The sequence below is a fragment of the Aethalodelphis obliquidens genome, unplaced genomic scaffold, assembly GCF_003676395.1.
Source record: "Aethalodelphis obliquidens isolate GAN/ISIS:26980383/991018 unplaced genomic scaffold, ASM367639v1 scaffold14, whole genome shotgun sequence".
In the NCBI taxonomy this organism is placed as follows: Eukaryota; Metazoa; Chordata; class Mammalia; order Artiodactyla; family Delphinidae; genus Aethalodelphis; species Aethalodelphis obliquidens.
Window position 1 is genome coordinate 29,060,693 of NW_020837958.1, and position 23,056 is coordinate 29,083,748.

Consider the following 23,056-nt stretch of genomic DNA (forward strand, 5'->3'; position numbering starts at 1 on the left):
TATAGGTACTTAGTAAAGAATCCCTTGGTGTGCAAGACAGTGGGTAGTCATACTTGTCTTCTATAATGATAACTCAAACAATTCTGTGCAATGATTCATGGAAACAATTGGATTCTCATCTCCTGGAGCTGTTTATGATAATATGTTACCAGCAAATGCAAGTGAGAAACTTCAAGCAAATAGCTGTAAGGAATGGGGAGGGGTGGTGGAGGTAATGAGGGAAAAATACAAGATAGCAGCACTTTATTTGTGAATCTTGACTGTTTGGTGTATATAAAAAATGTGGAAATTTCAGTTGGTAGTGAAAACCTTTCTTCAACTTTCACAGAGAATTACAATTTATAAAAATGAATGCCCTTGGGTATGGACTTTTTCTGTTTTTTCTCCCAGAAGTTAGGGTGTATGTAATGTTATATGGTTGTCAGATTTTAAGAGGATATTTAAATTAACTCTGCATTCCCTGAAATGAATTCTAGATGGGTGGTGTGTTAAATATATACTGCTCAAGTACTTCATCTCATTTTCCCTCAAGGCTGTCCTCAACACCTACTTTTGTAGTGAAACAGCTCCGGTTGTATATGATGCTTCTGGTATGGCTTTTCTGGTAAGAGCTGTAAGGTAGAAATTGGATCTCATACCTCTCTGGACTTTGAAATGAATGGGAAGTGACATCCTTGTTTTATGTCACGATTGTCTGTATAAGAATATAGTTAACTGCTGATCATCTAGGCTACCCAGAAAAAGCATGCCAGGGCAAGCATGGATAGTTAATGACCAAAAAATTTACTGTATGAAAACTACAGTGAACCTTTAAGACTTGTGTGCCAATAGATTTAACTACTTCTGTAACCAATTTTGTTGTCAAACTGTCAGAGAGTCAAATGGATTGGTTAGAAGGTCACCTGTTCTCCTTTCTGCTTCCCCCTCCCCTTTTATAGTTGCTAACCAGTAATTAAATACCTCAAATCCTAGAAGGAGAAAGGAAGGAAAAAGGGAAAAATGAAGACAGAAAATTCTTTGATGTTTGGATTAAATGAGTATCTAGTATATCCAACCGGAATATTAAAAATAAAATTCTATAGGAAGTATATGAACTAATAAAGAAAAATTCAGATGATAATTGAAAATAGTTAATTCATTTAATTTAGATTTACTATCAGTTACCTTTAATTGTAATAGCATCTGCCCTGGAGTTAGACCATCTGAGTTCAAATTTTGCCTTCTTTATTAATTAGATATGACCGTAGGCAAGTCTTAATATTTTTTTTAAATACAAAATTTTGTGCCTTGATTTCCTTTTCTGTAAAAGAGGGATAATGTACATTATCTAACTCCTATAATTGTTTTGAGAACTAAGTGAGATAATACATGTAGCAGTGCTCAGCATAGGGATTGGTACTTTCTAAACGTCTAGCAAATACTATTTCTGTATCTTTTCAACCATCTCTTCAACATCTATCCATCCATCCATAGCTGTTTGTCTGTCTGTCCATCTATCCATCTTTTGAATGTTTCTAACAACATAGATTGATGATTTGTTGTTTTTGTTTTTTTCCATAATATGTAAAACATTTAAAGTATGAACTGAATTTAATTGGCCAGAGGGTGGGGGAAGAGGAGACAGCCCTGAAAAACCAAGTTATGCACAGAGATCTAGAAGTTTTACTTTAAATCCTCTGGTTAAGTATAATATCCTAATTTTAATTCTGCCTATTCATTTAATAAAATTTAAGTAATTAGGCAAATATTTATTGAGTGTTTTCTTTGTGCAAAATATTGTACTAGGTGCTGTGGGAATACAGAGAAGCCTAGTATTTTATTCTTGCCCTTGAAAAGTTTGTAATCTGGTTGGGATTACATATAAACATATAATTATAGCATATATTTTAAAAAGATTGTGTAAGATAGTATGCGTTGTGTTGAATGAGTTATATAAAAAATAAAATTTCAGAGCACTTATTAGAAGTGATTAGAAGGGTGGACCTAGTTACCTGGAATAGGCTCAGTTGGTTTCCTAGTGATAAGAAAGGAAGGCGAGGGAAATAGGGAGAGACAGGCAGAGCAAAGTCTGGGGGGCAGCAATAAGTGAAGTCTGAGTATATCAGTCTAGTGGAGTAGAAGGTTAAAGTGTAGACTACTAGAAGATAAGTTTAGAAAGATTGATTGGATCTGGATGGAGGGCCTTGAATGCCATAGTCAGGAGTTTGGACTTTTTCTGTCATCAGGGGAGAGCCACTGATTTTTCTCGAGCAAGAGAGTGGCCTGATAATAGGAGTGGCAGTAAGACTGATTTTGAGCTGGAGATGCTGAAATTAGGGAAATCAGTTTACAGTCTGTTGCAAGAGTCTAGGTATGAAGTGTAATAAAGCCCTGTACTAAGGTGATTATGAGTGTGGTAAGAAGGTGTGAGCGTGAAAACATTATTAAGAAAGTGTTGATGGAGCTTAATGACAGGCTGGCAATGAGGAGCAAGGATAAAAAAGAGGAGATGGATGTAGGGTTCATGTTTTGAACTTGGATCATGCTGGGCATGGTACTCCTCTGGGTGTGAATGGATGAGGGAGGGTGTTGAGGAAAATGATGAATCCAATTTTGTTTCGTTGAGTATGACATAGCAAAGTATATCTTGGTATAATCTTGATGTACTTTTCTAGCAGTCATTTGAGGGCTGTTGTATTTCAGGGAGGTGAAAGAGAGCTCATTGTTGGGGATCTAGATATAAAAATAATGATTTAGATGTTAAGGAATGAGATTTTGGTAAAAAGAATATAGAGAAAGAATAATGTTTAGGTTGGCAGCATTAACATGTGAGTGGCATTTTCTATGATTATCTATTCACCTTAATTTAAAAAAAATAAGCTATTTGCTCATCTCTCCCTCCCTAATTTTTCTTCACTCTTTTTTCCCCAACATTATCAATTATCTACGATGTGTTGTACACTATGCTGCTCACTGGGGACCCAGTAATGAACAAGACAGACATAATCCCTATCTTCATGGAACATATAGAATAAACTTTAAAAAAAAAACCCCAAAATCTATGAATGTTTTCTGTTGTTCTTCCACTTGCCATAAGCTTTTGATAATATTTACACAAGCATTTATCTCCCTGGGTCTGGAAGACATTTTCTGACAATAGGTTTCCTTTTCTCTTTTTGTGGACACTTTTTATTATTACTATATTGTAAGGAATGTTCTGTAGGATCATAATTTTAGGAACATATTAAATTACTCATCATTGAAGTTAAAAAAATACTGTTTGCCACCACCATCACCAGCCCCCCACCCTTGTAGGGAGGTTTTTATTGTGTTAAGCTTATAAGTAAGGTCCTTCAGGGAAAAAACTTTTTTGGCAAGGTGAAGGAAAAAGATCTTTCCTTTAAAACTATCTTATTCCTCACATGCAGACTTCTCTTAATGATATGAAATTTATTTCAAATCACAATAAAACGTGCACTAGACTTTAGACTTTCCCTTTCTCCTGTTTCTCCTGTCCTTATTCTGCTTTTGATTTTGCCACAAAGTCAACCCAGTACCTTCATCTCTCCCTTTCCTCCACTCTTTCCTAATAAAATGGAGGAATGGTGGAATAGGAATGCAATGTAAGACTGGCCATTTCAGGTTTATAAAGGATGAAAGCATCCTTCAAAGGAATGATCTATCTGATTGCAAATGTCTGATTTTAAATGCTGATATTCAAGCTCAGGGAATCTTATGTTGTTGATGGTCCCTAATTCATTGCACTTTCATTCTTTGCTGTGCTACCCCTTCTCCTTCAACTGGTCCTTTTTTTTTTTTTTTTTTTTGTGGTACGCGGGCCTCTCACTGTTGTGGCCTCTCCCGTTGCGGAGCACAGCCTCCGGACGTGCAGGCTCAGCAGCCATGGCTCATGGGCCCAGCCGCTCCGCGGCATGTGGGATCTTCCCAGACTGGGGCACGAACCCGTGTCCTCTGCATCGGCAGGCGGACTCTCAACCACTGCGCCACCAGGGAAGCCCCAACTGGTCCATTTTTGAGTTAGAGGATTCTAAATGAAATTATTTAGAATAGAGATATCAGGTAAAAATGGAATATCAGGTATTATCTGTAAGATACCTTTCTGATAAAAAGGGGTACATTATTTTTTAAATTTTTTAATTGAAATATATATTTCTGCTTTGTAAATAAGTTCATTTGTATCATTTTTTAAGATTTGACATATAAGTGATATTATATGATATTTGTCTTTCTCTGTCTGACTTACTTCACTTAGTATGATAATCTCCAAGTCCATCCATGTTGCTGCAAATGGCATTATTCCATTCTTTTCTATGGCTGAGTAATATTCCATTGTATATATGTACCAAATCTTCTTTAGCCATTCATCTGTTGATGGACATTTAGGTTGCTTTCATGTCTTGGCTATTATAAATAGTACTGCAGTGAACATTGGGGTGCATGTATCTTTTTGAATTAGAGTCTTTGTCTTTTCTGGATATATGCCCAGGAGTGGGATTGCTGCATCATATGGTAGCTCTATTTTTACTCTTTTAAGGAAACTCCATCCTGTTCTGCATAGTGGCTGCACCAATTTACATTTCTACCAACAGTGTAGGAGGGTTCTGTTTTCTCCACACCCACTCCAGCATTTATTATTTGTAGACGTTTTGATGATGACCATTCTGACCAGTGTGAGGTGATACCTCGTTGTAGTTTTGATATGCATTTTTCTAATAATTAGCAATGTTGAGCATATTTTAATGAAAAGGAAGACATTATTGGTGAAAGAAGAAAACCCCTATGTTAGGAGTGTTTTGAAATGGGAAAGATAGTTTTTGCCGTATTGGAAGGTATGATGTAAATCTGAGTGTTTTAAATTTTGAGTTAGATAGATAGAAAATCACTTTAGTAAGAGAGCTTTTAAGAAAGCAGTTTGATTGGAGCAACATCTATATTTATATAGATTACTTATAAATCTTCAGCGTATGGGAAAACCATGTCAAATTTTTAGGTCTTTAATACTAACCCAGCTATGGGTTACTGCAATCACTTTCATAGCGGCCCAGCCTGGCCACCACATTTGGATAGGAATTCCAGATGCTGAGTGTCTCAGTAATAAAAGCTGTGGACATGTAGCCTATGCTTGGTTATTTTTCTAAACTTGGATAGAGATAATAAATCAATTTTGTGAGGTGAATTTTCAACCTCAAAAATCCAGGTCACTTTAGAAGACAATAAGGCATAACTTTTTTCTTTTAAGGAAAAGTTAAGATAAAAGCTTTTGAGCTTGGATAATACCTGTCTTTTTCGACCTGCTGAAAGGTTTCTAAGCTAGAAAGAAGTCTCTGAAAGCGTAGTTTTTATAATGGTGGTGCTGCTGACATACACTTAACATTATCAGGTCAAATGGCAGTGATACAATTTGTAGGCCTTATACTCTGTCTGGAAAGTTGTAGTACTCTTATTGGTATTTGTATTCACTTTTTGTTAATTGGCCTTTCTTGTTGTTTTCCATTTTAATTTACTGTAAGACTAATAAGTCTTGTTAAATAACAAAGATTGCATCACAGCATTCAGCATTGAAATGCACTCCTTTTTGGGGGAAGCCAGATAGATGTGTTTAATCTGTAGAGAGATTTGATTTTTTGTTTTCTTCATGGTAATTATGTTTGCACTTTGCTGATCACTAGTTGTGCATTATTACAATGGAAGGTGGCAATTTGATTGTCTTCATTTGGAGAAACAGGTAATTTTATATTCACTAAGCTGTCGTCAGGTAACACTAACTCACAGTACTAAGAGCTCCTGGCAATGTGGCTTGGCACCTATATTTAACTGCTTTGATGCTTGTGTAACCTCTGCTGAATCAGAAATACTTTGCCTGCTGGAAATGGTTTTCAGGGTTGTACAATGAGGTTTTCATTAAGTAGACAAACTGAAAATGAACTGCAAAGCCACGGCTGTTTCTCTCTTCCCTTTCCCCTTCGTCCCTCCCCCTTCTCCTCTCCTTCCCCACCCTCTCCTGTTCCCCTCCCCATTCCTCTTCTTCCTGGTCCTCCTCCTCTTATTTGATAAGAACCTGAAATTTATACCTTATTTCATTACATGAAAGAGAGAAATTGCTGGCTCGCTTTATTTAGCTAAAGGAGAACCTCAGAGATTAGCTTCTTTATATAATTTTGCTCACTGGCACGATGTGTGAGCTTTCATTTTTTGAAACTATTCATATAGTATAAATTTTCATTTTTCTCTTTTTTCTGGCAATATTAAAAAGTGGAAATAGGGATGAGAATGGAAAAGTATAGTGACAGCTTCCTACCTACCCTTTCTCTCTGAGAAGTTATTGTCCTGGCTTATAATATTTATTGATAATTGGATACGATATCCATATTGGGCTTCCATATTTGTGGATTGGTTTTAAGCTGACAAAGACATGTTTGGTATTCACTTTAAAAATTATGGTTCTCATTTCATGTGAAGAGGAGATTCAAAGTGAATGTATATCAATAAATGCATTCTGCTATTATTTTAGACAGCTTTCTTTCACTCAAGCCGCATAGAAGTCTTTCATTTGAGTTATAAAGTCATTGTGCTTGATTAAAATCCTCTTAGTTAGTGTGTATTTATAGTAGCCATTGTTTGGTTTTGCTCTTATTGTTGGGTGACTGGTTTTATTTATATATTCTGGGCCTGGCTTTCCAAAGCAAAGATCTCAACAAGTTACTGGTAGATAAGCTTTGGGAAAAATTCAGTATTGTTGCTATCAAGCAAAAAGTATAGATAGAGGTGACATGAAGGCAAGTTGTTTTGATCCCAGGAAGAAACTGGATACTCAGAGACACATGTAATAATTATAGGTTTTCCATAGGCAGTCAGTCAGGCAGGCCAGTCATTAGGCTGGTTGCCTGCCTCCTCCAGCAGATACTAACCAATTAGACAGAGATGGTTACGTGATGTAACATTATCAGGAGAAACAATTCATGAGTCAAAGCATTCCAAGACATATGAGCTCTAGTCCAAAGAACAGTCTTAAGCTATATAAAGTGACAGCAATATTGTCAGCTAAATATAAACTCTAGAAACACAAACTTTTGATGACTTGAGAAGAATCTGTTCCAGGTAGTCCCTGTTTTGTAAGAACCTCAGAAGGCCTTTGAATACAGTTTTGGAACTTTGGTGTGAAAAATTAGAAGCCTTAAATAAGTCAAAATCCATTAATTTAAGCCCTTTCTTAGACATACTTCAAGGGCTCCAGTGTATTTCATTTCCCTCATCACTACTGATTTGACAACTAACTCAAATCAATGAGTTTTCTTCTAACAGATATTGTCTGTATATGTTACCATATATACTCTGAAAGAGCCACTACAGACTTTAAAAGATAGGTTTATAACTCTCCAAGGTAACTCTGAAAGCTTATAAGCTTCTTTTTCATGGAATTTTCTTGTTTGCTTATTAAAGAGATAGAAGAGAGAGAAAAACCTGGCAGAAGCCTAGGGAAGATTGGAGGTGGAGTGAGGGACAGGCGGTAGCGCTGGATAAAACAGTACAAGAATCAATAACAACCCTCAGGCTTTACCTGAATGAAGCAGGAAAAGTTTTAAAAGGGTTATCTTCATTTTAATGTCTGAAATAAGGGTCCCTCCCCCTGCCTGTCCACCCTCCCCCCAATACTTAAACGTGGGAATTAGAGGTACAGGAAGAGGGTTTTAAAATCATTCTTTACCCTAGGCTGGGTGGCCTGGCGTCCTTTGTAGGGGTTCCTGGATATTGTGCATTTTGGCAGCTGAACATATATGTTACTCATGCTCCTTAAAATGGGAGGCACTGTGTTATATTTTTGGAAAATTATTTGTTTATTTCTCAGTATCAGATCAATTGCAGCATTAAATTAACAGTGAACTACCTGACTGAAATAAGTCTACCTTGGTAGCCTGGGGCTGAGTTGCAAAAAGAAATGTGAATGTTGGCCTGAAATTTTAATTTTTTCTTTAAGTAAACCAACTATTAAAATGTTGCTTTATGTTAAAAACAGGGCTTCTTTTGAGTAAATGTAGCACACGTAAAAAGTGAATGCCATTTGATAATAATCTCAGAAGTAATGAAAACATTTGAAAAAACAGGTTAAAAATATTGTTGTAATAAATTCAGTGGCTCCTTTGGATAATCATGTCAGTCCCAAATGATAGTTTTGAGGTGAATTCCTTCCAAGCAATGGTAAAGAAAAAAAAAAATTAATTTCAAGTGACTATGCCTTATGAGAAAGTTGTTTTAAAAAATCCTAACTTTTAGACATAAAAATAACTGTTTTTTCTTTTTTAAATAACACCATCAAATAAGAAAGATTTAAAAAAAAATAAGAAAGATTTAAAGTTCTAGAAAATAAGGTTTTTCTGAGATAGAGGACTTAATGTGTAGATATCCAGTCCTCATCATTTTATCAAGTCTTGGACCAGCTAATCTTGATTTCTTGTTAAAGAACATAAAGGAAATTTACCGTCTGCGTAGGTTGGTAATGGTCTAAACATTCAGCTTTTATACTGGGGTTTTGGAGTAAAATAATTATAATCTTCCTAGAGGTACTACTACTGGCTTCCTAGAAAACTTCATCACTTACTGGAGACTTTATCTCCTACAATCTCATTTTCAAAAGTCCTAAGCCCTGAAGTTCTTCCCAACGGCTGGCATCCTGGGAATTCACTTGATCTGCTGGGCAGAGACATTTCAAACTCGGGAACACATGATGGGAATTTAGTTTTATGTGTCCAAAGATATGTTATTCTCTTTGGAGGTTTTACTTGATAATAGCTATGCCCCAGAAAACCATCTTGTTTAACCAATGTGATAAGTTGACAATGTAGTTTTTCTCTCTGATTATAATGTACTCTGTGTAGTCAATACACTGGTACCATGTGAGTGTAATTTCCTCTTTTATTTTATCTCCAATGCACTGTATTATAAATAAACAGTTAAAAAAAACACCAAACAAATCTGTTGCATCTCCTTTTAAGATTGTACCACTGTAGACACTTGTTCTGGTAAAGTAGAATTGGGCGCATTTGATTGCATTTAAATTTTTCATGCTTCAGCAGTTTGGCTGGGAGCACAGTAAAGAAAAATCCCATGAGCGAGGATAGTTTAGAATAATAGAACTTGATTTTGTGTATTATAGCGGCAACATTTGCGCTGCTTTAGTTAGGGTTGTGTCAGCACTTCCATTATAAACCCCTGTTTTCAAGGGGTATAACTAGGGAGATTTTTTTTTTAATACAAATTAAAAAAACAATTCATTTGAATGATTTTTAAGTTATAATAGTGCAAAAATAAAACAAAGTTAAGTCACATAGAAATTGACCGTTTTCACAAGGATTTTAATTCTTTTGCTTATTAGTTGTATATGGCAGCAGCTAAAGTAAGATACTGTTCTAATACACTGGGAGTGAAAGTTTTTGTAATGAAAAATTACTAACATGAGGATTAAAAATAAAAGTAAGCATCCCATGTGATATTTTAAATCATTAAAGCAAGTGTATATTTGATTTATGAGTTTTTGTAGGAGAGTAGCCATGGTGCAATGACTACCATGCTAGGTAAAGGTATTACCAAAAGTCAAGTATCTTTGCAACTTCTAGAATACAGTTTAGTTGGTCTAGTAAAAGGGAAAGCTAAAGTAAAGAAGTAGTGAAATGAATGAGGATGTAATCAGTAAATTGAAGGATTCTATAACAAATAATTTTGCAAAAAATAATCAGTAAATTGAACCTAATAATCAGTAAATCCAAGACACTTAAAACTGCATTGAAAAGAATTTGTGCACATTTTCCTTTTAAAAATGCAACAGGGCTTCCCTGGTGGCGCAGTGGTTGAGAGTCTGCCTGCTGATGCAGGGAACACGGGTTCGTGCCCCGGTCCGGGAAGATCCCACATGCCGCGGAGCGGCTAGGCCCGTGAGGCATGGCCGCCGAGCCTGCGCGTCTGGAGCCTGTGCTCCGCAACGGGAGAGGCCACAACAGTGAGAGGCCTGCGTACCGCAAAAAAAAAAAAGAAAAAAAAAGTGCAAGAAAATCACCATCCGAAACAAAAAACTACAACAAAACCATCAATAAAAAACAAACCTGAAAGAAGCCCAACAATTTTATCAAAAGGAAATGTCTACAGGGGGGCAATACCTAGCTAAAAGAAAAAGAGTCACCTTTTTTTCTGCTAACAACATATTGAGAACTAAAGGAAACACAAGAAATTAAATTAAATATGATATGGAAAAGTATTCTTGGAACAAAAAAATGTTAATTCCTTTGCTAAAGGGAGGGATTTTGAAGTTGAGTATGCCTTCCTTGGTTTTTAAGTATTATTGTCTTACCTTTCCCCTCTTCTTGTCCCTTAATGATGATGTGAACTGAGGATGAACAGTCAGATTTAATATTGCTTTTTTTTGGCAGCCTATCTTTTATTTGAAACCTTGATACACATTTGTATTTGTAGGTGCAAAATAAAAGACAAAGTGTGTGATGTTATAAATTGGTAGCTTTCCTGAATGGTCACTGGAGGAATCACCAGAAGACTGTTGATGAAGTAGAGGTGAAGCCTTTCCTCACTAATTGTATTCAGTGTGTAATTTCTAAACTTCCCTCTGAATTTTGATTTTCAATTAACACTCCCCATTTGAAAATAATTTTCTATTTAATGTAATTGCAGGAAGTAATTTATTGGCTGATTAAGACAGAGGGCCCAGCCTTCCTTAAGAAAACACTCTAACAAACCAGCCTTTAAACTCAACCCATAGCTTTGGACAGCTTTAGTCTATTTTTACAGCTGCATGGTTGTTTTTAATTAGGATTGTGCACTATTGTTCATTGGTGCAGTTTATAGTTGAAATTATTCTTAAGAGACTTTTCATTTTGGGTTTTGTGTTGTGATTAATTTATACTAAACCAACAATCACAGATATTGCTATTGGAAGGAGCCAAGTCACTTTATAATAAGAGGACGTTTGTTGGGGAACTAAAGTCACTCTGAGTTTTGGATTATGACTTTCAATTGTATTTAGCTGTTTTAAAAAGCAGCAGTAAATTCATTCTTTTGTCTTTAATGTGAATGATTACATTATTGGTACTGTTATTATCTGAACTATGAAAACACTCTTCTTGTTAATGGCAAGCTCTTGATAAATTTGCAAAAGAGTTATAATTTGCCTGGTTTTACTATAGTATTTATGAGGCTAATGAAGTAAGTTCTAGATGATTCCTGTATTACAAGAAACATCATTTGGTATCATTTTCTGTAAGTTTATATGCATTTCTCCATTTGTCATTATTGATAGAAATTAGTCAAGGATATACTTATCTAATTCTTTGATAAAGTACTCATTAGAACATTTTTCTTTCTCCTCAAAGAAAACATAGACATACTTCTGTACTTTTTTTCCTCCATATTATTTTCTAGTATCAAATCTAGTAGATTAAATTTTTATTATTTGTAGAATGATTATTATAAGTAGGTATCAGCATTTTAATGTGTTTCAAAGCACTTCAAAAGCCCGTAATACTTTTATTTAGAACTGTGCATAATTAGATTAGCTGATCTTACATTAATTTTTTTCACTGTAGGATACTAAATCTGAGCCCCCTCATTAATTGTGAGAAATTTAGCATTAGCTGTTAAATCCTATGTGAAACATGGGCTGCTACATAAAAACTACTGTTTAAATTGGAATTAACTTAATTATTTTTCTTTGCACTTGATATTTCCTTCACTGCAATATTCATGAAAGCATGTGACAGATTTGTAAATTTAACTGTTAATCTCAGATTTCTAGACCCTTTAATCAGTATTTATTTGTCTGTAGAAACAGTACTAGCAAGTTAATGATTTGCTAATTTGAAAAATGCTCATGTGGTTTCCTATGTTAACTGATTTGTGCATTTTAAAAAAATAGTATGAAATCAATTAATGTTAAAGAGCAATTAAGGTGGAGATTTTATTCCTTTCGTTACACAGCAATTTTAGAGCTAACTGTACTATAAATCAAAAACAATGTAAAGTTTTAGAAAATATACCTAATTGCCTCTTCTTTTAAGTTATAAACTTCTGGTGATTTTATTTCTAAACATTTTTCTAAGAAAATCATTTCGATAAAGTGATATTCTAAAAGTTTTGAAATTCTGTCTAACAATCATGATTTTCTGATTGTATATGAAAGCATAGAATGAAGACCTTGTCTTCACTGTGCTGAGTGTAGTTGATGTTTACTTGTGGATACATAGAAGAATGTGCAGTAATTGTTTTTGGAGTTTTAAGATTATGAATAGTAGGCATTTTACTCTTCATAGTAAATGCTTTGAATCTTATATGTACTTTCTAATATAAAATAGAAGCATAGTTATTTCATATACTCAATTAAAATGTCACAAAATTGCCTTAAAACTAATCTAGCATTGTCAGCTACTTAATCAGTATGTCACTTAAAAGTTTACTTGTAGCAATTGACACAGCTTGAAGGTCTTTAGAAAAAGATCAGATTGACACTAATCAGTGTTAGGCCTAGTACTCATAATACAAGGTATAAACTAAGAAGTCAGGACCAAGTTTGTTTAGGATTTTTATCATAGATTGCTTACTCTCCTGATTATATTTTCTTACATAGACTTCCTTTGTTCCTACATAAAGCATAAGAGAAATTTGGATATTTGTAATTTCAATCTATCCTCCAAACTGGCTCATTTGCTGTTCATTCATTCATTTTTTTTCATTGCTAGCCATCAACTGAATTACTCTCAATAATCTAGTTGGGAGAACTGGGAGGAAAAATACACACATACATATACTATACATTATGAAAACTTATTCCATAAAAATTTCATTTGTGGATTGGTAAGAAAGAAAATGTGCAGCAATTACTGGGAAGAAGTTTGCTTGCGTTAAAAGGAAAGAGGGAAAGTGGAACAGATAAGCTAAGAGTTCTTTTTCAGTGGTTTAGAGTAGATCATAAACATTTCTGAAGTTAGAGAACTTTCCTTTTTTCCTGAATTAGTCACATGTAAGGGATGGTTTATTCTTTTGTCATTGACAGCCCTTTTAAAAATCCATGCTGTTTCCTTATTCTGCAGAAGAATGTCTTCCAAGCAAGCCACCTCTCCATTTGCCAGTGCAGCTGATGGAGAGGAAGCAATGACCCAAGATTTGACCTCAAGGGAAAAGGAAGAGGGCAGTGATCAACATGTGGCCTCCCATCTGCCTCTGCACCCCATAATGCACAACAAACCTCACTCTGAGGAGCTACCAACACTTGTCAATACCATTCAACAGGATGCTGACTGGGACAGTGTTCTGTCGTCTCAGCAAAGAATGGTGAGCTTTTAAAATCTGGCCACTGTCACCAAGTATGTCTGTTATTATGGGCTCATTACAAATAAGTGTTTTAGAGAAAGCTCAGAATCCGTATCATTAGAGTTATTTGTGTTCAGGCGCTGAAAATGACCACCTTGTATATTATTAATATATTAATACTAGTTAGTGGGAAAAATTGGAAAATCGTTTGTGGTTTTGTTTTTGTCCATTATTAGGTTGACTTGCCAAAAGATATTTAATTTAATTTCGGGGGAGATTTGGTTATTTTATTCTCTGATTCTCTGTATTTAAGGTGGTGACCTTGATAATACCACAAAATAGGTAGTATGATCCAGTAAAGTGCAGCTGTGTATTAATATTGAAAAATTATAATAAGCAAACATATCTATGTGAATGAGGTCATATAGTGAATACATTTTCAGTGAGGAAATGCAGGTATTTATCATTTTTAACAGTAATTCTTGATTTATAATAAAGCTTTTCTCACTTATGTGCGTATATATTAATTTCAAAAGGACATGCAGAGCTCCTGAGTATCATTCAATCAAACTGCAGGAGTTTGCCCTAAAGGTAGAAAAAACAATGTCCAATACATGCAGTGTATTAGCCAGCTTTCCCATGTTAAATTCTACCTGTAACCATCAAAATAGGTACCATAATAAGTGACATTACTTATCTAGTTTAAAGCAAAAATATTAACTTTTTTAACATTTAAAACTGACCAAAATCTTAACATATTTTATTAGATTAGGAATTTTAAACCCTGTTTTACATGTCTTAACTTTTGGCTAAATTAATGAAAAGTATTTTAAGTGGGGAATGGGGAAAAGATTTGTTCCTTAATAAAAACTAAGGTAATATTTAAAAATGCCTTTACTCTAATAGCATTTTAAAATTCTTGCTCTATGCTTAATGTTTCAGTAACAATTCAAAGATTTAATTTTATAATTTATGGAGGCAGACATTTTTCTTTTTCAGATGATTCTGCAGGCACAATTAGTACTCGGAAGCAGTAGCTGAGAAATAGGGGATTGGACTAGACTATACTGTTCTAGACTAACTTTAGGTTGAAAGGGGATCATCATTATGCAGTTAGACCCCCTGGAAGATTTGTTTTCCTTGCATAGGGGGAAGAGAGAAGGTATAATAAAGCAAGGATAAAAGTCTGTTTTCTTAATTGAACATAAGCAGTTCATTTTATAACTCCAATATAGCATGGGTGAAATAGATATTCAGTCACTCTCACTGGCTTTTTGGCAAAATAATAGGGCTATGTTTTATCTTTATTTCAACAAATCATTATGGTGCACCTCCTCTGTGCCCAGCATTCTGCTGGGTACTGGCTGTCTAGTAAATAAAACATGCATGATTATGCCTTCATGGAGCTTATATCTAGGAGAGGAAACAAAAATAAATATACACACACAAAAATATAATTAAAATTTGATATGTGTTAAGAAGAAAAAGAACATAATGCCATGTGAGAACATAATGAAATAAACCTCATTTAGAATGGATGGATAGGAATGCCCTCTTTGACCTAAGGATGATAAGAACTAACCACGCAAAAAATAGAAGAAAGAGTAAAAATAGCAGAGGGAACATCATGTATGAAATATCTGAGGTGAGAAAAATATAGCTGAGTTTCAGAAAATGAAAGATAGTTCTTGTAGCTGAAGTGTAATGAGCGAGGGTGAGACATAGCATCAGATATGGTTGGAGAGATTGGTAGGGGCTAGTTATCCGACGAGACCTTGCAGATAACATTATGGAAGTGAGATTTGATACTAAGTGCAATGGAAAGCCATCGAAGGGTTTAAGAACATTTCAGAAAGATAGTTCTGTGACTGTATATAAATAGATGTGGGGAAGATGGAGTGAAAGGAGGAAGACCTGCTGGGAAGCTATTTCAGAAATCCAGGTAAGAGATGATGGTGGCTTGGATTAGTGTGGAGGCAGATGGGCTAGGGAGAAGGGTTAGGTTCAAGATATATTTTAGCTTTTATGCCAAATATACTCATGGACAAATCAGAATAACTACACTGGAAAATACAGGTTGAGGCAGAAATAATACAGTTCAAATTCTACTTCTTTAGAGCACTCTTTACTTATTTTTCTTAGTATAATTTAGTTTGTATATTGGCAAGTGCAAAATTGCTTCGGTGAGTTATTCTCAAAGTTTCATGATCTAAAATTTTGTCAGAAAATAGATATTAATAATTTGCTTACCAAATTTACAAGTGGGATTTATGGTAGTCTAAAATAGTTTAAATTTACAAATATGTTATATTAATATAAAGAAATCATACTTGCTGGAAATGTTTTCAAACTTTCATTGTCTTCTGATATCAAACATTACTTTGCACTGGAGCCTTTGTGTATTCTGAATGTCCGGAAGCCAAAATATTTTGTTTTAGCTCCCACTCTATAGTATTTCCCAGCTGTGTACTTATATGGTATAATAAAAGGATTTAACAATTGGGAAATAGCAGCTGCATTTGGAAATTCCCTTTTCATTTGATAGATTCAATAATGTATAACAAGTGTAACATCAGACCTGTAATGACTTATACCGCAAGTATCATATCACTGACCAATTTTTCTTTACAGCAAAGGAAAACACTAGAAGGATTTTAGGTTTCTGGACAGCCTTGCAAACCTATATATATTGAGTGTATGTGTTGCAGTAAGGTGACTGTGACAAGAGTAAAACTTAATAAACACTTTGCCTCATTCTACATTCAAGTAAATATTAAATCCGGAATAATTGTTATGAAGTTAAGTGAAACTTAGTTTTCTTCAGTGGATCCTATTTGTTATGCACTGTAATTGAACCTCATAAAATCAGCGTAGAGAAATAAAATTTAAAAGAAAGTCTAAAAACAACAACAGAGATTTTATCAGCGCTTAACTCAGTTTCCATTGTAATTTGCTTTCTGTGATGGCCCTCACTCATGAACAGTTAGAAACAGGCACTAAAAGTTTCTTATATACTGGGTTCAGGAAGGGTTTTACTTTGAAATATCAACACCACAGAGGAGCTTTTCTGTAAGACAGAGTAAAGACAAAGCAGAGAATTTCTGCTAATCCCTACCTCTGGATTAGAAAAAAAATCTTTAGATGTTAAAATTTGTATTAATTATTTTGATATTGCACTCCAACAAAATATGAGACTATACAGTTTCAAATGAGTGAAAAAATTCATTGTGGAATAAGCAAAGGAGAATAGAAACTTAGAGAACAGAAATTTTAGAGATCAGCATTCCAAGACCAATTGAAGATAAAAAAATTTTAGACTCTGATTTTAATTACCATTACTTATATTATGGACACCAAAACGTTCTATTTTAAATTTAGTGTGCTATGTTAATTGGTAAGATCCATTTGAAGGCTGAAAAGTTAGTGTAAATAAGAATTCACTGTCCTTGCTTACTATGTACAACCACTACTATTTTCATTATGGTACCAGTGTACCAGCACCTTTTTTGTAGAGGAATTTTGACACTATTTGAAATATGTTTTTGCTCCCATTAGAACTGATTCATTAGACAGGAATAAATTCACATAATTTTTTCATCAAAAAATGTATAGTGTACTATTCTTTTTAATGTAAACAAGCATGAAGAACATTTTGTAGTAATATTTAGTGGCTAGCATATAATATTGTGTGTGATGATTATCTGCTAACGATTACTTGAGTGTGTAGCACCTACTAAGTTCTAAGCACAGGGACTTTCTTGTGAATAAGACAGGAATGATCCCCTCACAGAGTGAGACAATTTTAGACAATGGTAAGTACAATAAAGAAAATTAAATAAGAAAATGTTATTGAGAATGACTACTTTAAACAAACCAGGGAAGGTCTTTTTGAAGAGGTGACATTTGAGTTGAGATTTGAATAATGAAAGGGAGACAACTATACAAAAATTTGGGGGAAGACACACAGCTAGAATATATAGTAAGTGCAGAAACCTCTTGGTTGGTGTGTTTGAGCAATAGGAAACAATGGAGTGTCTGCAGTGGAATGGGTGAGGGAGAGAATGGTATGAGATGAAATCTAGGAGGCAGGCAGATGACAGATACTATGGGGTATCATAGGCTACAGTGAGGTGTTTCGACTTTACTTCAAGTGAAAGAGGAAGCCATTGGAAGATTTTAAGCAAGAGACTACCATGATTTGATTTATGTTTTTAAAAGATCATATTAGCCGCTGTGTACATAATGGATTGCAAGAGATAAAACCACAAACAAGGGCACCTATTAGGAAAACTGTTGCAGTAGTGCAGGTGAGTTTGATGGTAAGTGGAAAAGTGGACAGTTGGGGAGTTTATTCTTTGAAGAGTTCCCATAGAGTCTGAAGAAGACAAGATTCACACAGAGGGTGAGGAGAATATGTTATGTAATATACATGTGGGCAGAAATTTAGTCAAGAATGAACAGGAAGTGAAGTCAATGAGACCAGGGCACGGGGAAGGGTAAGGCTTGCTCCTGGACCAAGAATGGTCCCGTGTGAGGACAGAAACTTTTTGCCCAATAGGGAGATATTTACAGGTGACTTCCAGGGTAGGTTATGGGAATGTGGGCTAGACACCAACAGTATCTCTTACAAGATCCCCAAAGTGACAGGATTCTAAGTGGGACCTCTTGCATGCATGTGCACCTGTGCACTTACATGCATTCTCATACTGATATATATTTTAAGCCAAAATGAGATTATATGCATTTGGCTTTTAACTACTAGTCTAATTAGGTAGAAATAATCACACTGGACCCTCAGGCCCAGAATATCAGAACTCCTTATTTTAGAGACCTACGTAAATTCCCCCAAGTTTTATCTTCTAGAAAAGTTTAAAAAATAATATTCCACTATAAATAAAAGATGCCAATAAAGTTTCTTGTTGTAATTAAAAAAAATAATAGGCATGTTGAGATATTTAGTAAATAACTGTTGGGAACAATACTTTCTTGCTTGCAAACAATTTCTCCTCTCTGCCTTTCTTGCTTTCAGTTCAATGAAGTTGCTAATCAACTTTGAAGTGTTCTATGTAGTTCGCTTTGAGTCATAAAAATTCTGGTGTGGACTTTGTACCATTCCTGGGAATGGAGCTGTTGCCATTACATGATAACATAGTCCAGGAACTTTGGGTGAGGATTTAATCCTTCCCAGCCAGACTTTTAGAAGATTTCTAATTTTGTTACCTTTTAAAAAATTTTAAAAACTTGAATTGTTCCCAGTTTTTGGTAAGATTTAGTAATTTAAGGTAGTAGGTAGCACTCAAATAAAATTTATTTATTTTTTATTTTTATTATTTTCCTCACGTTTACTTTAGAAAGTATAGTGAAACCCACTGGTTCACCCGGTCCGAACTATGTGCAAGGTTTATGTTCATCTTTTTGTTACCTGATTGGGTCTATGAAGCACTGGGGAAAAAAAATCCATACACTAGGGAAGTTTAGACTTCTTGAGAAATTTAGTTACTACTACTCTCATTTTAGAATTTTGGATATTCATTCTCTATAAGTAAAATTCAAACCTAGACTTCTGGTAATAAGTGAAAATGTTCATCCTTGCCCCTGAGTCATGAAACAACATTCTCCAGGAAGCCCTGTGGGAGATTTCCCATTTTCTATAACTTTGAAACTATATTAGCATACAGTATTGTCCGTTTTTAAACCCATCTCAGAAACTTAATGACAGAAATTTACTTACAGTTTGGACCAAAAAATAAAACCATGTTTATGGCATGGTGTAGGTAGTGAAATAGGCAAGTAATGCTGTCTAGTGTTAACACACTGACCACCTTTGTATATGCACACCTTGCTTATGTGCACTGTTTCATTCCTGCTCTTAAAAAATGTATATTTAAAAAAAAACTTTCCTAAACCTGGCTTATTTAAACAAAATGATTATTGGCATGCTACTTGGAAATATCTCAGTGTTTATGGAAATTTGAATTATTTTATCATTGTTTTTATTGATTTAATACATCTTTCTAAATATACTTTTTGGAAAAGATTTCTTACTTACATAGCTATTATCAAAATCTTTATAGAAAGTAGAAACATTGACATGCTCTGCAGTAGTTGGCTTTTTCCCCCCCTGGGCAAGAAGGAATCAGGTATGCATGCTGATTAACACACTCCAGTCATTAACGTGTGATTATGTGGGCTGCATATTGAGCACCTGCCAAAATATAAAAATCCAGTACTTTGTTACATCTGTGCAAAGACTTTTTGCATTTCTTTTGCATTTTGACAGTTCAAGGAAAATCAGACCCCAGTATCTTTTCTTTTTTTTTTTCAGTGTAATAAAATTGTGTGTACAGAATGTTTTCAAGGAGATAGGATATGTCATGTTTATTTTTATTTTAATCTTTCGGGCTGTATAAGATCCAGTGACTAGGGTTTGCAGAACTCTGACTGTAATATGAATCTCTTAATGAACTTCATCACCATGATTCACTTACAATTTACAGCATTCCTTCATGTTCATAAGGATTATCTTTTCTGGGATTCAGCCAATATTCCTCTAGTTTGCTTTGTTTTTATGTGATACCTTTATGTCTCATAAATATTTTGTTTTCATTCTTTCACCGATATGCTGTTAGTGTATACCTCATAGTGATGCCAGGGCTGCTATGGTTTGATTTTTCCTATCCAATATCCATTTGCAAATATTCCTTCATGGCAAAAGTGTAGCTTGGGCTCTATAGCATTTCCAGACACTTAGGAAAAGTCACTTTTCGATAATTATTTAAAATAAGATTGGTTACTCAGAAAATCTGGGATGATCTCGTCTAACATAACAGCTTGATTGAGCAGGCCTATTCTACTCAGCTTTTCTTTTCTTGATGGATTTAAATGGCATTTGAATGTAGTAGATTTTTTTTTTCTAAATAAGCTTCTCATTAAAATTGGTCAGTATTAATCATAGGAAGCTGATCTCAGGACACCAATAATTTTCTAATTAAAGCAGAACTTCACAAGCAAATTTCAATCTATAGGTAGTTCTAATTAATGTACACTTTCTTGTACAGAATTCCTTCTTCCTCAGTGATGATTTGGATACATCACTGTAATGAAATATCATAACTGGAATAATGAAATCTGCACATTTCTGTAATGTTTCTAAGCATTATGGTATAGAAAATAATGTATATAAATATTATATAGCATGCAGTCATTTACATGACTAACATCTTAAGGTCCTTCTAGATTAGCATGAATAAGATGATGATACACATGATAGCGTGTTGCTTTGGGAGCAGAAAGCTGGGGTTGTGTTTGTACTCCTCCAGATCTACCTTCTTATTTTAATTTGAAGAGGGTTACTTTCCATAAAGTCAACTTAACATGACAAATCCTGCTGCCACCATTTATTTGGAGATGAGATTGTAAGGGCTCTCTTTGTTTATTGAGTCAAACCACCTGCACTAAGCAGGAAAGACCCTACTTTGTTCCTTCCATGAACATATCTAACCTTTCTTGAACACATCTAGTGAATGTGCCTAAATTACCTTGATATGCAAATTATCCCACTGTTTAACTGTCCTCTGTAATAAGAAGTTTTCCTTGCTTTCCAAGGGAAATGTAACCTTTTTAAAGAAGAACAACTTCAAGCTATTATTCCTTTTGTTAATATAGCTTTCAATGTGATGACATATTTATTTTTTATACCCTTAACCTAAGTATTATTTTGGTATTACTACAGTCCCGTGACCTCTAGGCATTATTTTTCTAGGTGATGCAAGTTGAGTTCAATAGTATGTCTCTGTGTAAACCACATCCTCAAATCCAAAGTATGAATTACAAACCTTTGCTAATAAAATTGTACATTCAGGTAAAAATTAGAAATGAATACTTAGGCATGTTATCTCTCTTCTTTATATTTAATTAACACCCTAGAAAATGGGAAACGCTATTTAATAAAATGATTTGAAATTATTTTGTAAACTTCTGCTTTGATTATAATTTAACTTTAATTTTTTTTTGCTGCCAGTGTACTGAGAATACCTAGAATACAATAGTCTCAAGTTCATCAAACTTTTGGGAAGAAATGTGCCCTCAGTCAAGCACAGATAGATTACTGTGGTATAATAGAAGAGATTCATTTACATTGAAACACAAAGAATTAGAAAATTTTTTGGAAATTAGTGTTATTTAGGAATTTTTTGGTTAGTTCTAGTGGTTAATTAGTAGTTTTTTTACATTACTGTGGGCTAGCCAGGATTAAACTAAAGTAATCCATGAACACATTGAGAAAACCTTTGCTGTTGAATTCAGAGTTAATATTTGGCCTTCAGTTGTATTAATTTTTTTTTTTTTTTGCGGTACGCGAGCCTCTCACTGTTGTGGCCTCTCCCGTTGCGGAGCACAGGCTCCGGATGCGCAGGCTCAGCGCCATAGCTCATGGGCCCAGCCGCTCCGCGGCATGTGGGATCCTCCCGGACCGGGTCACGAACACGTGTCCCCTGCATTGGCAGGCAGACTCTCTACCACTGTGCCACCAGGGAAGGCCAGTTGTATTAATTTTTTTGTACATGGTATGCTTCTACCAAAATGCCTTTATTGTTTTTGATATATTCTGATATATTTTGAGATATATTCTGATATATATGTTCTGATATATATTGTATGTGAAGTTGATTAAAGTTCATTTATTTTGCTTTCTGTAGTTGACAGTAAAATTAGAGTTTAGCTCTCCTTTCAGCTACTGTTCTCTTGGATCCATGAGGAATGCCACAGTAGGGCAAGAAATGAATCTGAATTTTTGGATTTTTCAAAATTAAGAGAGAAAAATAAAAATTCACACCCCTCCCTTACCCAGAGAGAAAGGATGGGCTCTGTGATTGTAACTGAGCCATCGATTCAAGGTTGTGTGTTGTCTTCAGGTAGAGCAATCACAACCTCCAGACACTGGGAATATTTGATGCCAGATTAGAGTTCTACTTGCTGCTTTGTGGTAAATTGGTGACAGTTTTGTGCCAAGTTTTCCTTTTTCTGGAAATGTAAATACAGGTATATGGATGTTGATAGATAGATAGTTTTATAAGCACATAGCCTCCAAAGAATCATTTTTAATCTCTGTACTTGTTTTATCTGTAAAAACTTAGTGAGCTAGAGATGTTATTTAAAAATTTCTAGACTACAAAGAGTTTCCTGTTATGCCATTATATATATTTACTTGACATATTAGAAGGAAATTAAAGGCTTTTGTGGTGAAATTCTCAAAATTGGGAATTTTACTTGGGCAAGATCCTAGTGAAGACAGGAGATTGTTGAGTTCACAGGGTGGTCGGGAGGGCTCAGTATGTATGACATATAGAACAACCTGCTCTCTAGTTGCTCTTCCATAGGCAAACTAGACCATGAAAGGACTTCACTGTTAATAGAGTATAATCTCTCCTAAGGAACATATGGATTTGACTGACCTTGACTGGGCTCTGGTACTTTTTAATGTTAAGATTTGTGAGGAATCAAGAGGACACTCTGGCTATTTCGTTTTTAGTGTGACCCCAGCCTCATCATTTTTATTCTATTATTTTTTTAAAAATTTATTTATTTTTAAATTTTTTTCCTGTTCTAAGCATTTTATATGTACTGAGTCATTTAATTTTTATAATAACCTTATAAGGTAGGTGCTAGGATTATCCCCATTTCACTGATAAGGAAACCAAGTCACCAAGATTTAGTGACTTGCTCAAGGTCCCAAAGGTCAAGCTCACTCCAG

At 34.7% G+C, this 23,056-nt stretch overlaps 1 protein-coding gene across 1 annotated transcript in view; it reads left to right on the top strand.

The window, feature by feature from the left end:
- The window catches only part of SOX6 (SRY-box transcription factor 6), a 620,818-nt gene that overhangs the window by 221,091 nt on the left and 376,671 nt on the right, over nt 1–23,056 (top strand). Inside the window, exon 4 of the mRNA XM_027115294.1 lies at nt 13,086–13,326. Coding sequence (XP_026971095.1) covers nt 13,090–13,326 — 237 coding nt within the window. The 5' untranslated portion in view covers nt 13,086–13,089. The remainder of the gene's footprint in view (nt 1–13,085; nt 13,327–23,056) is intronic.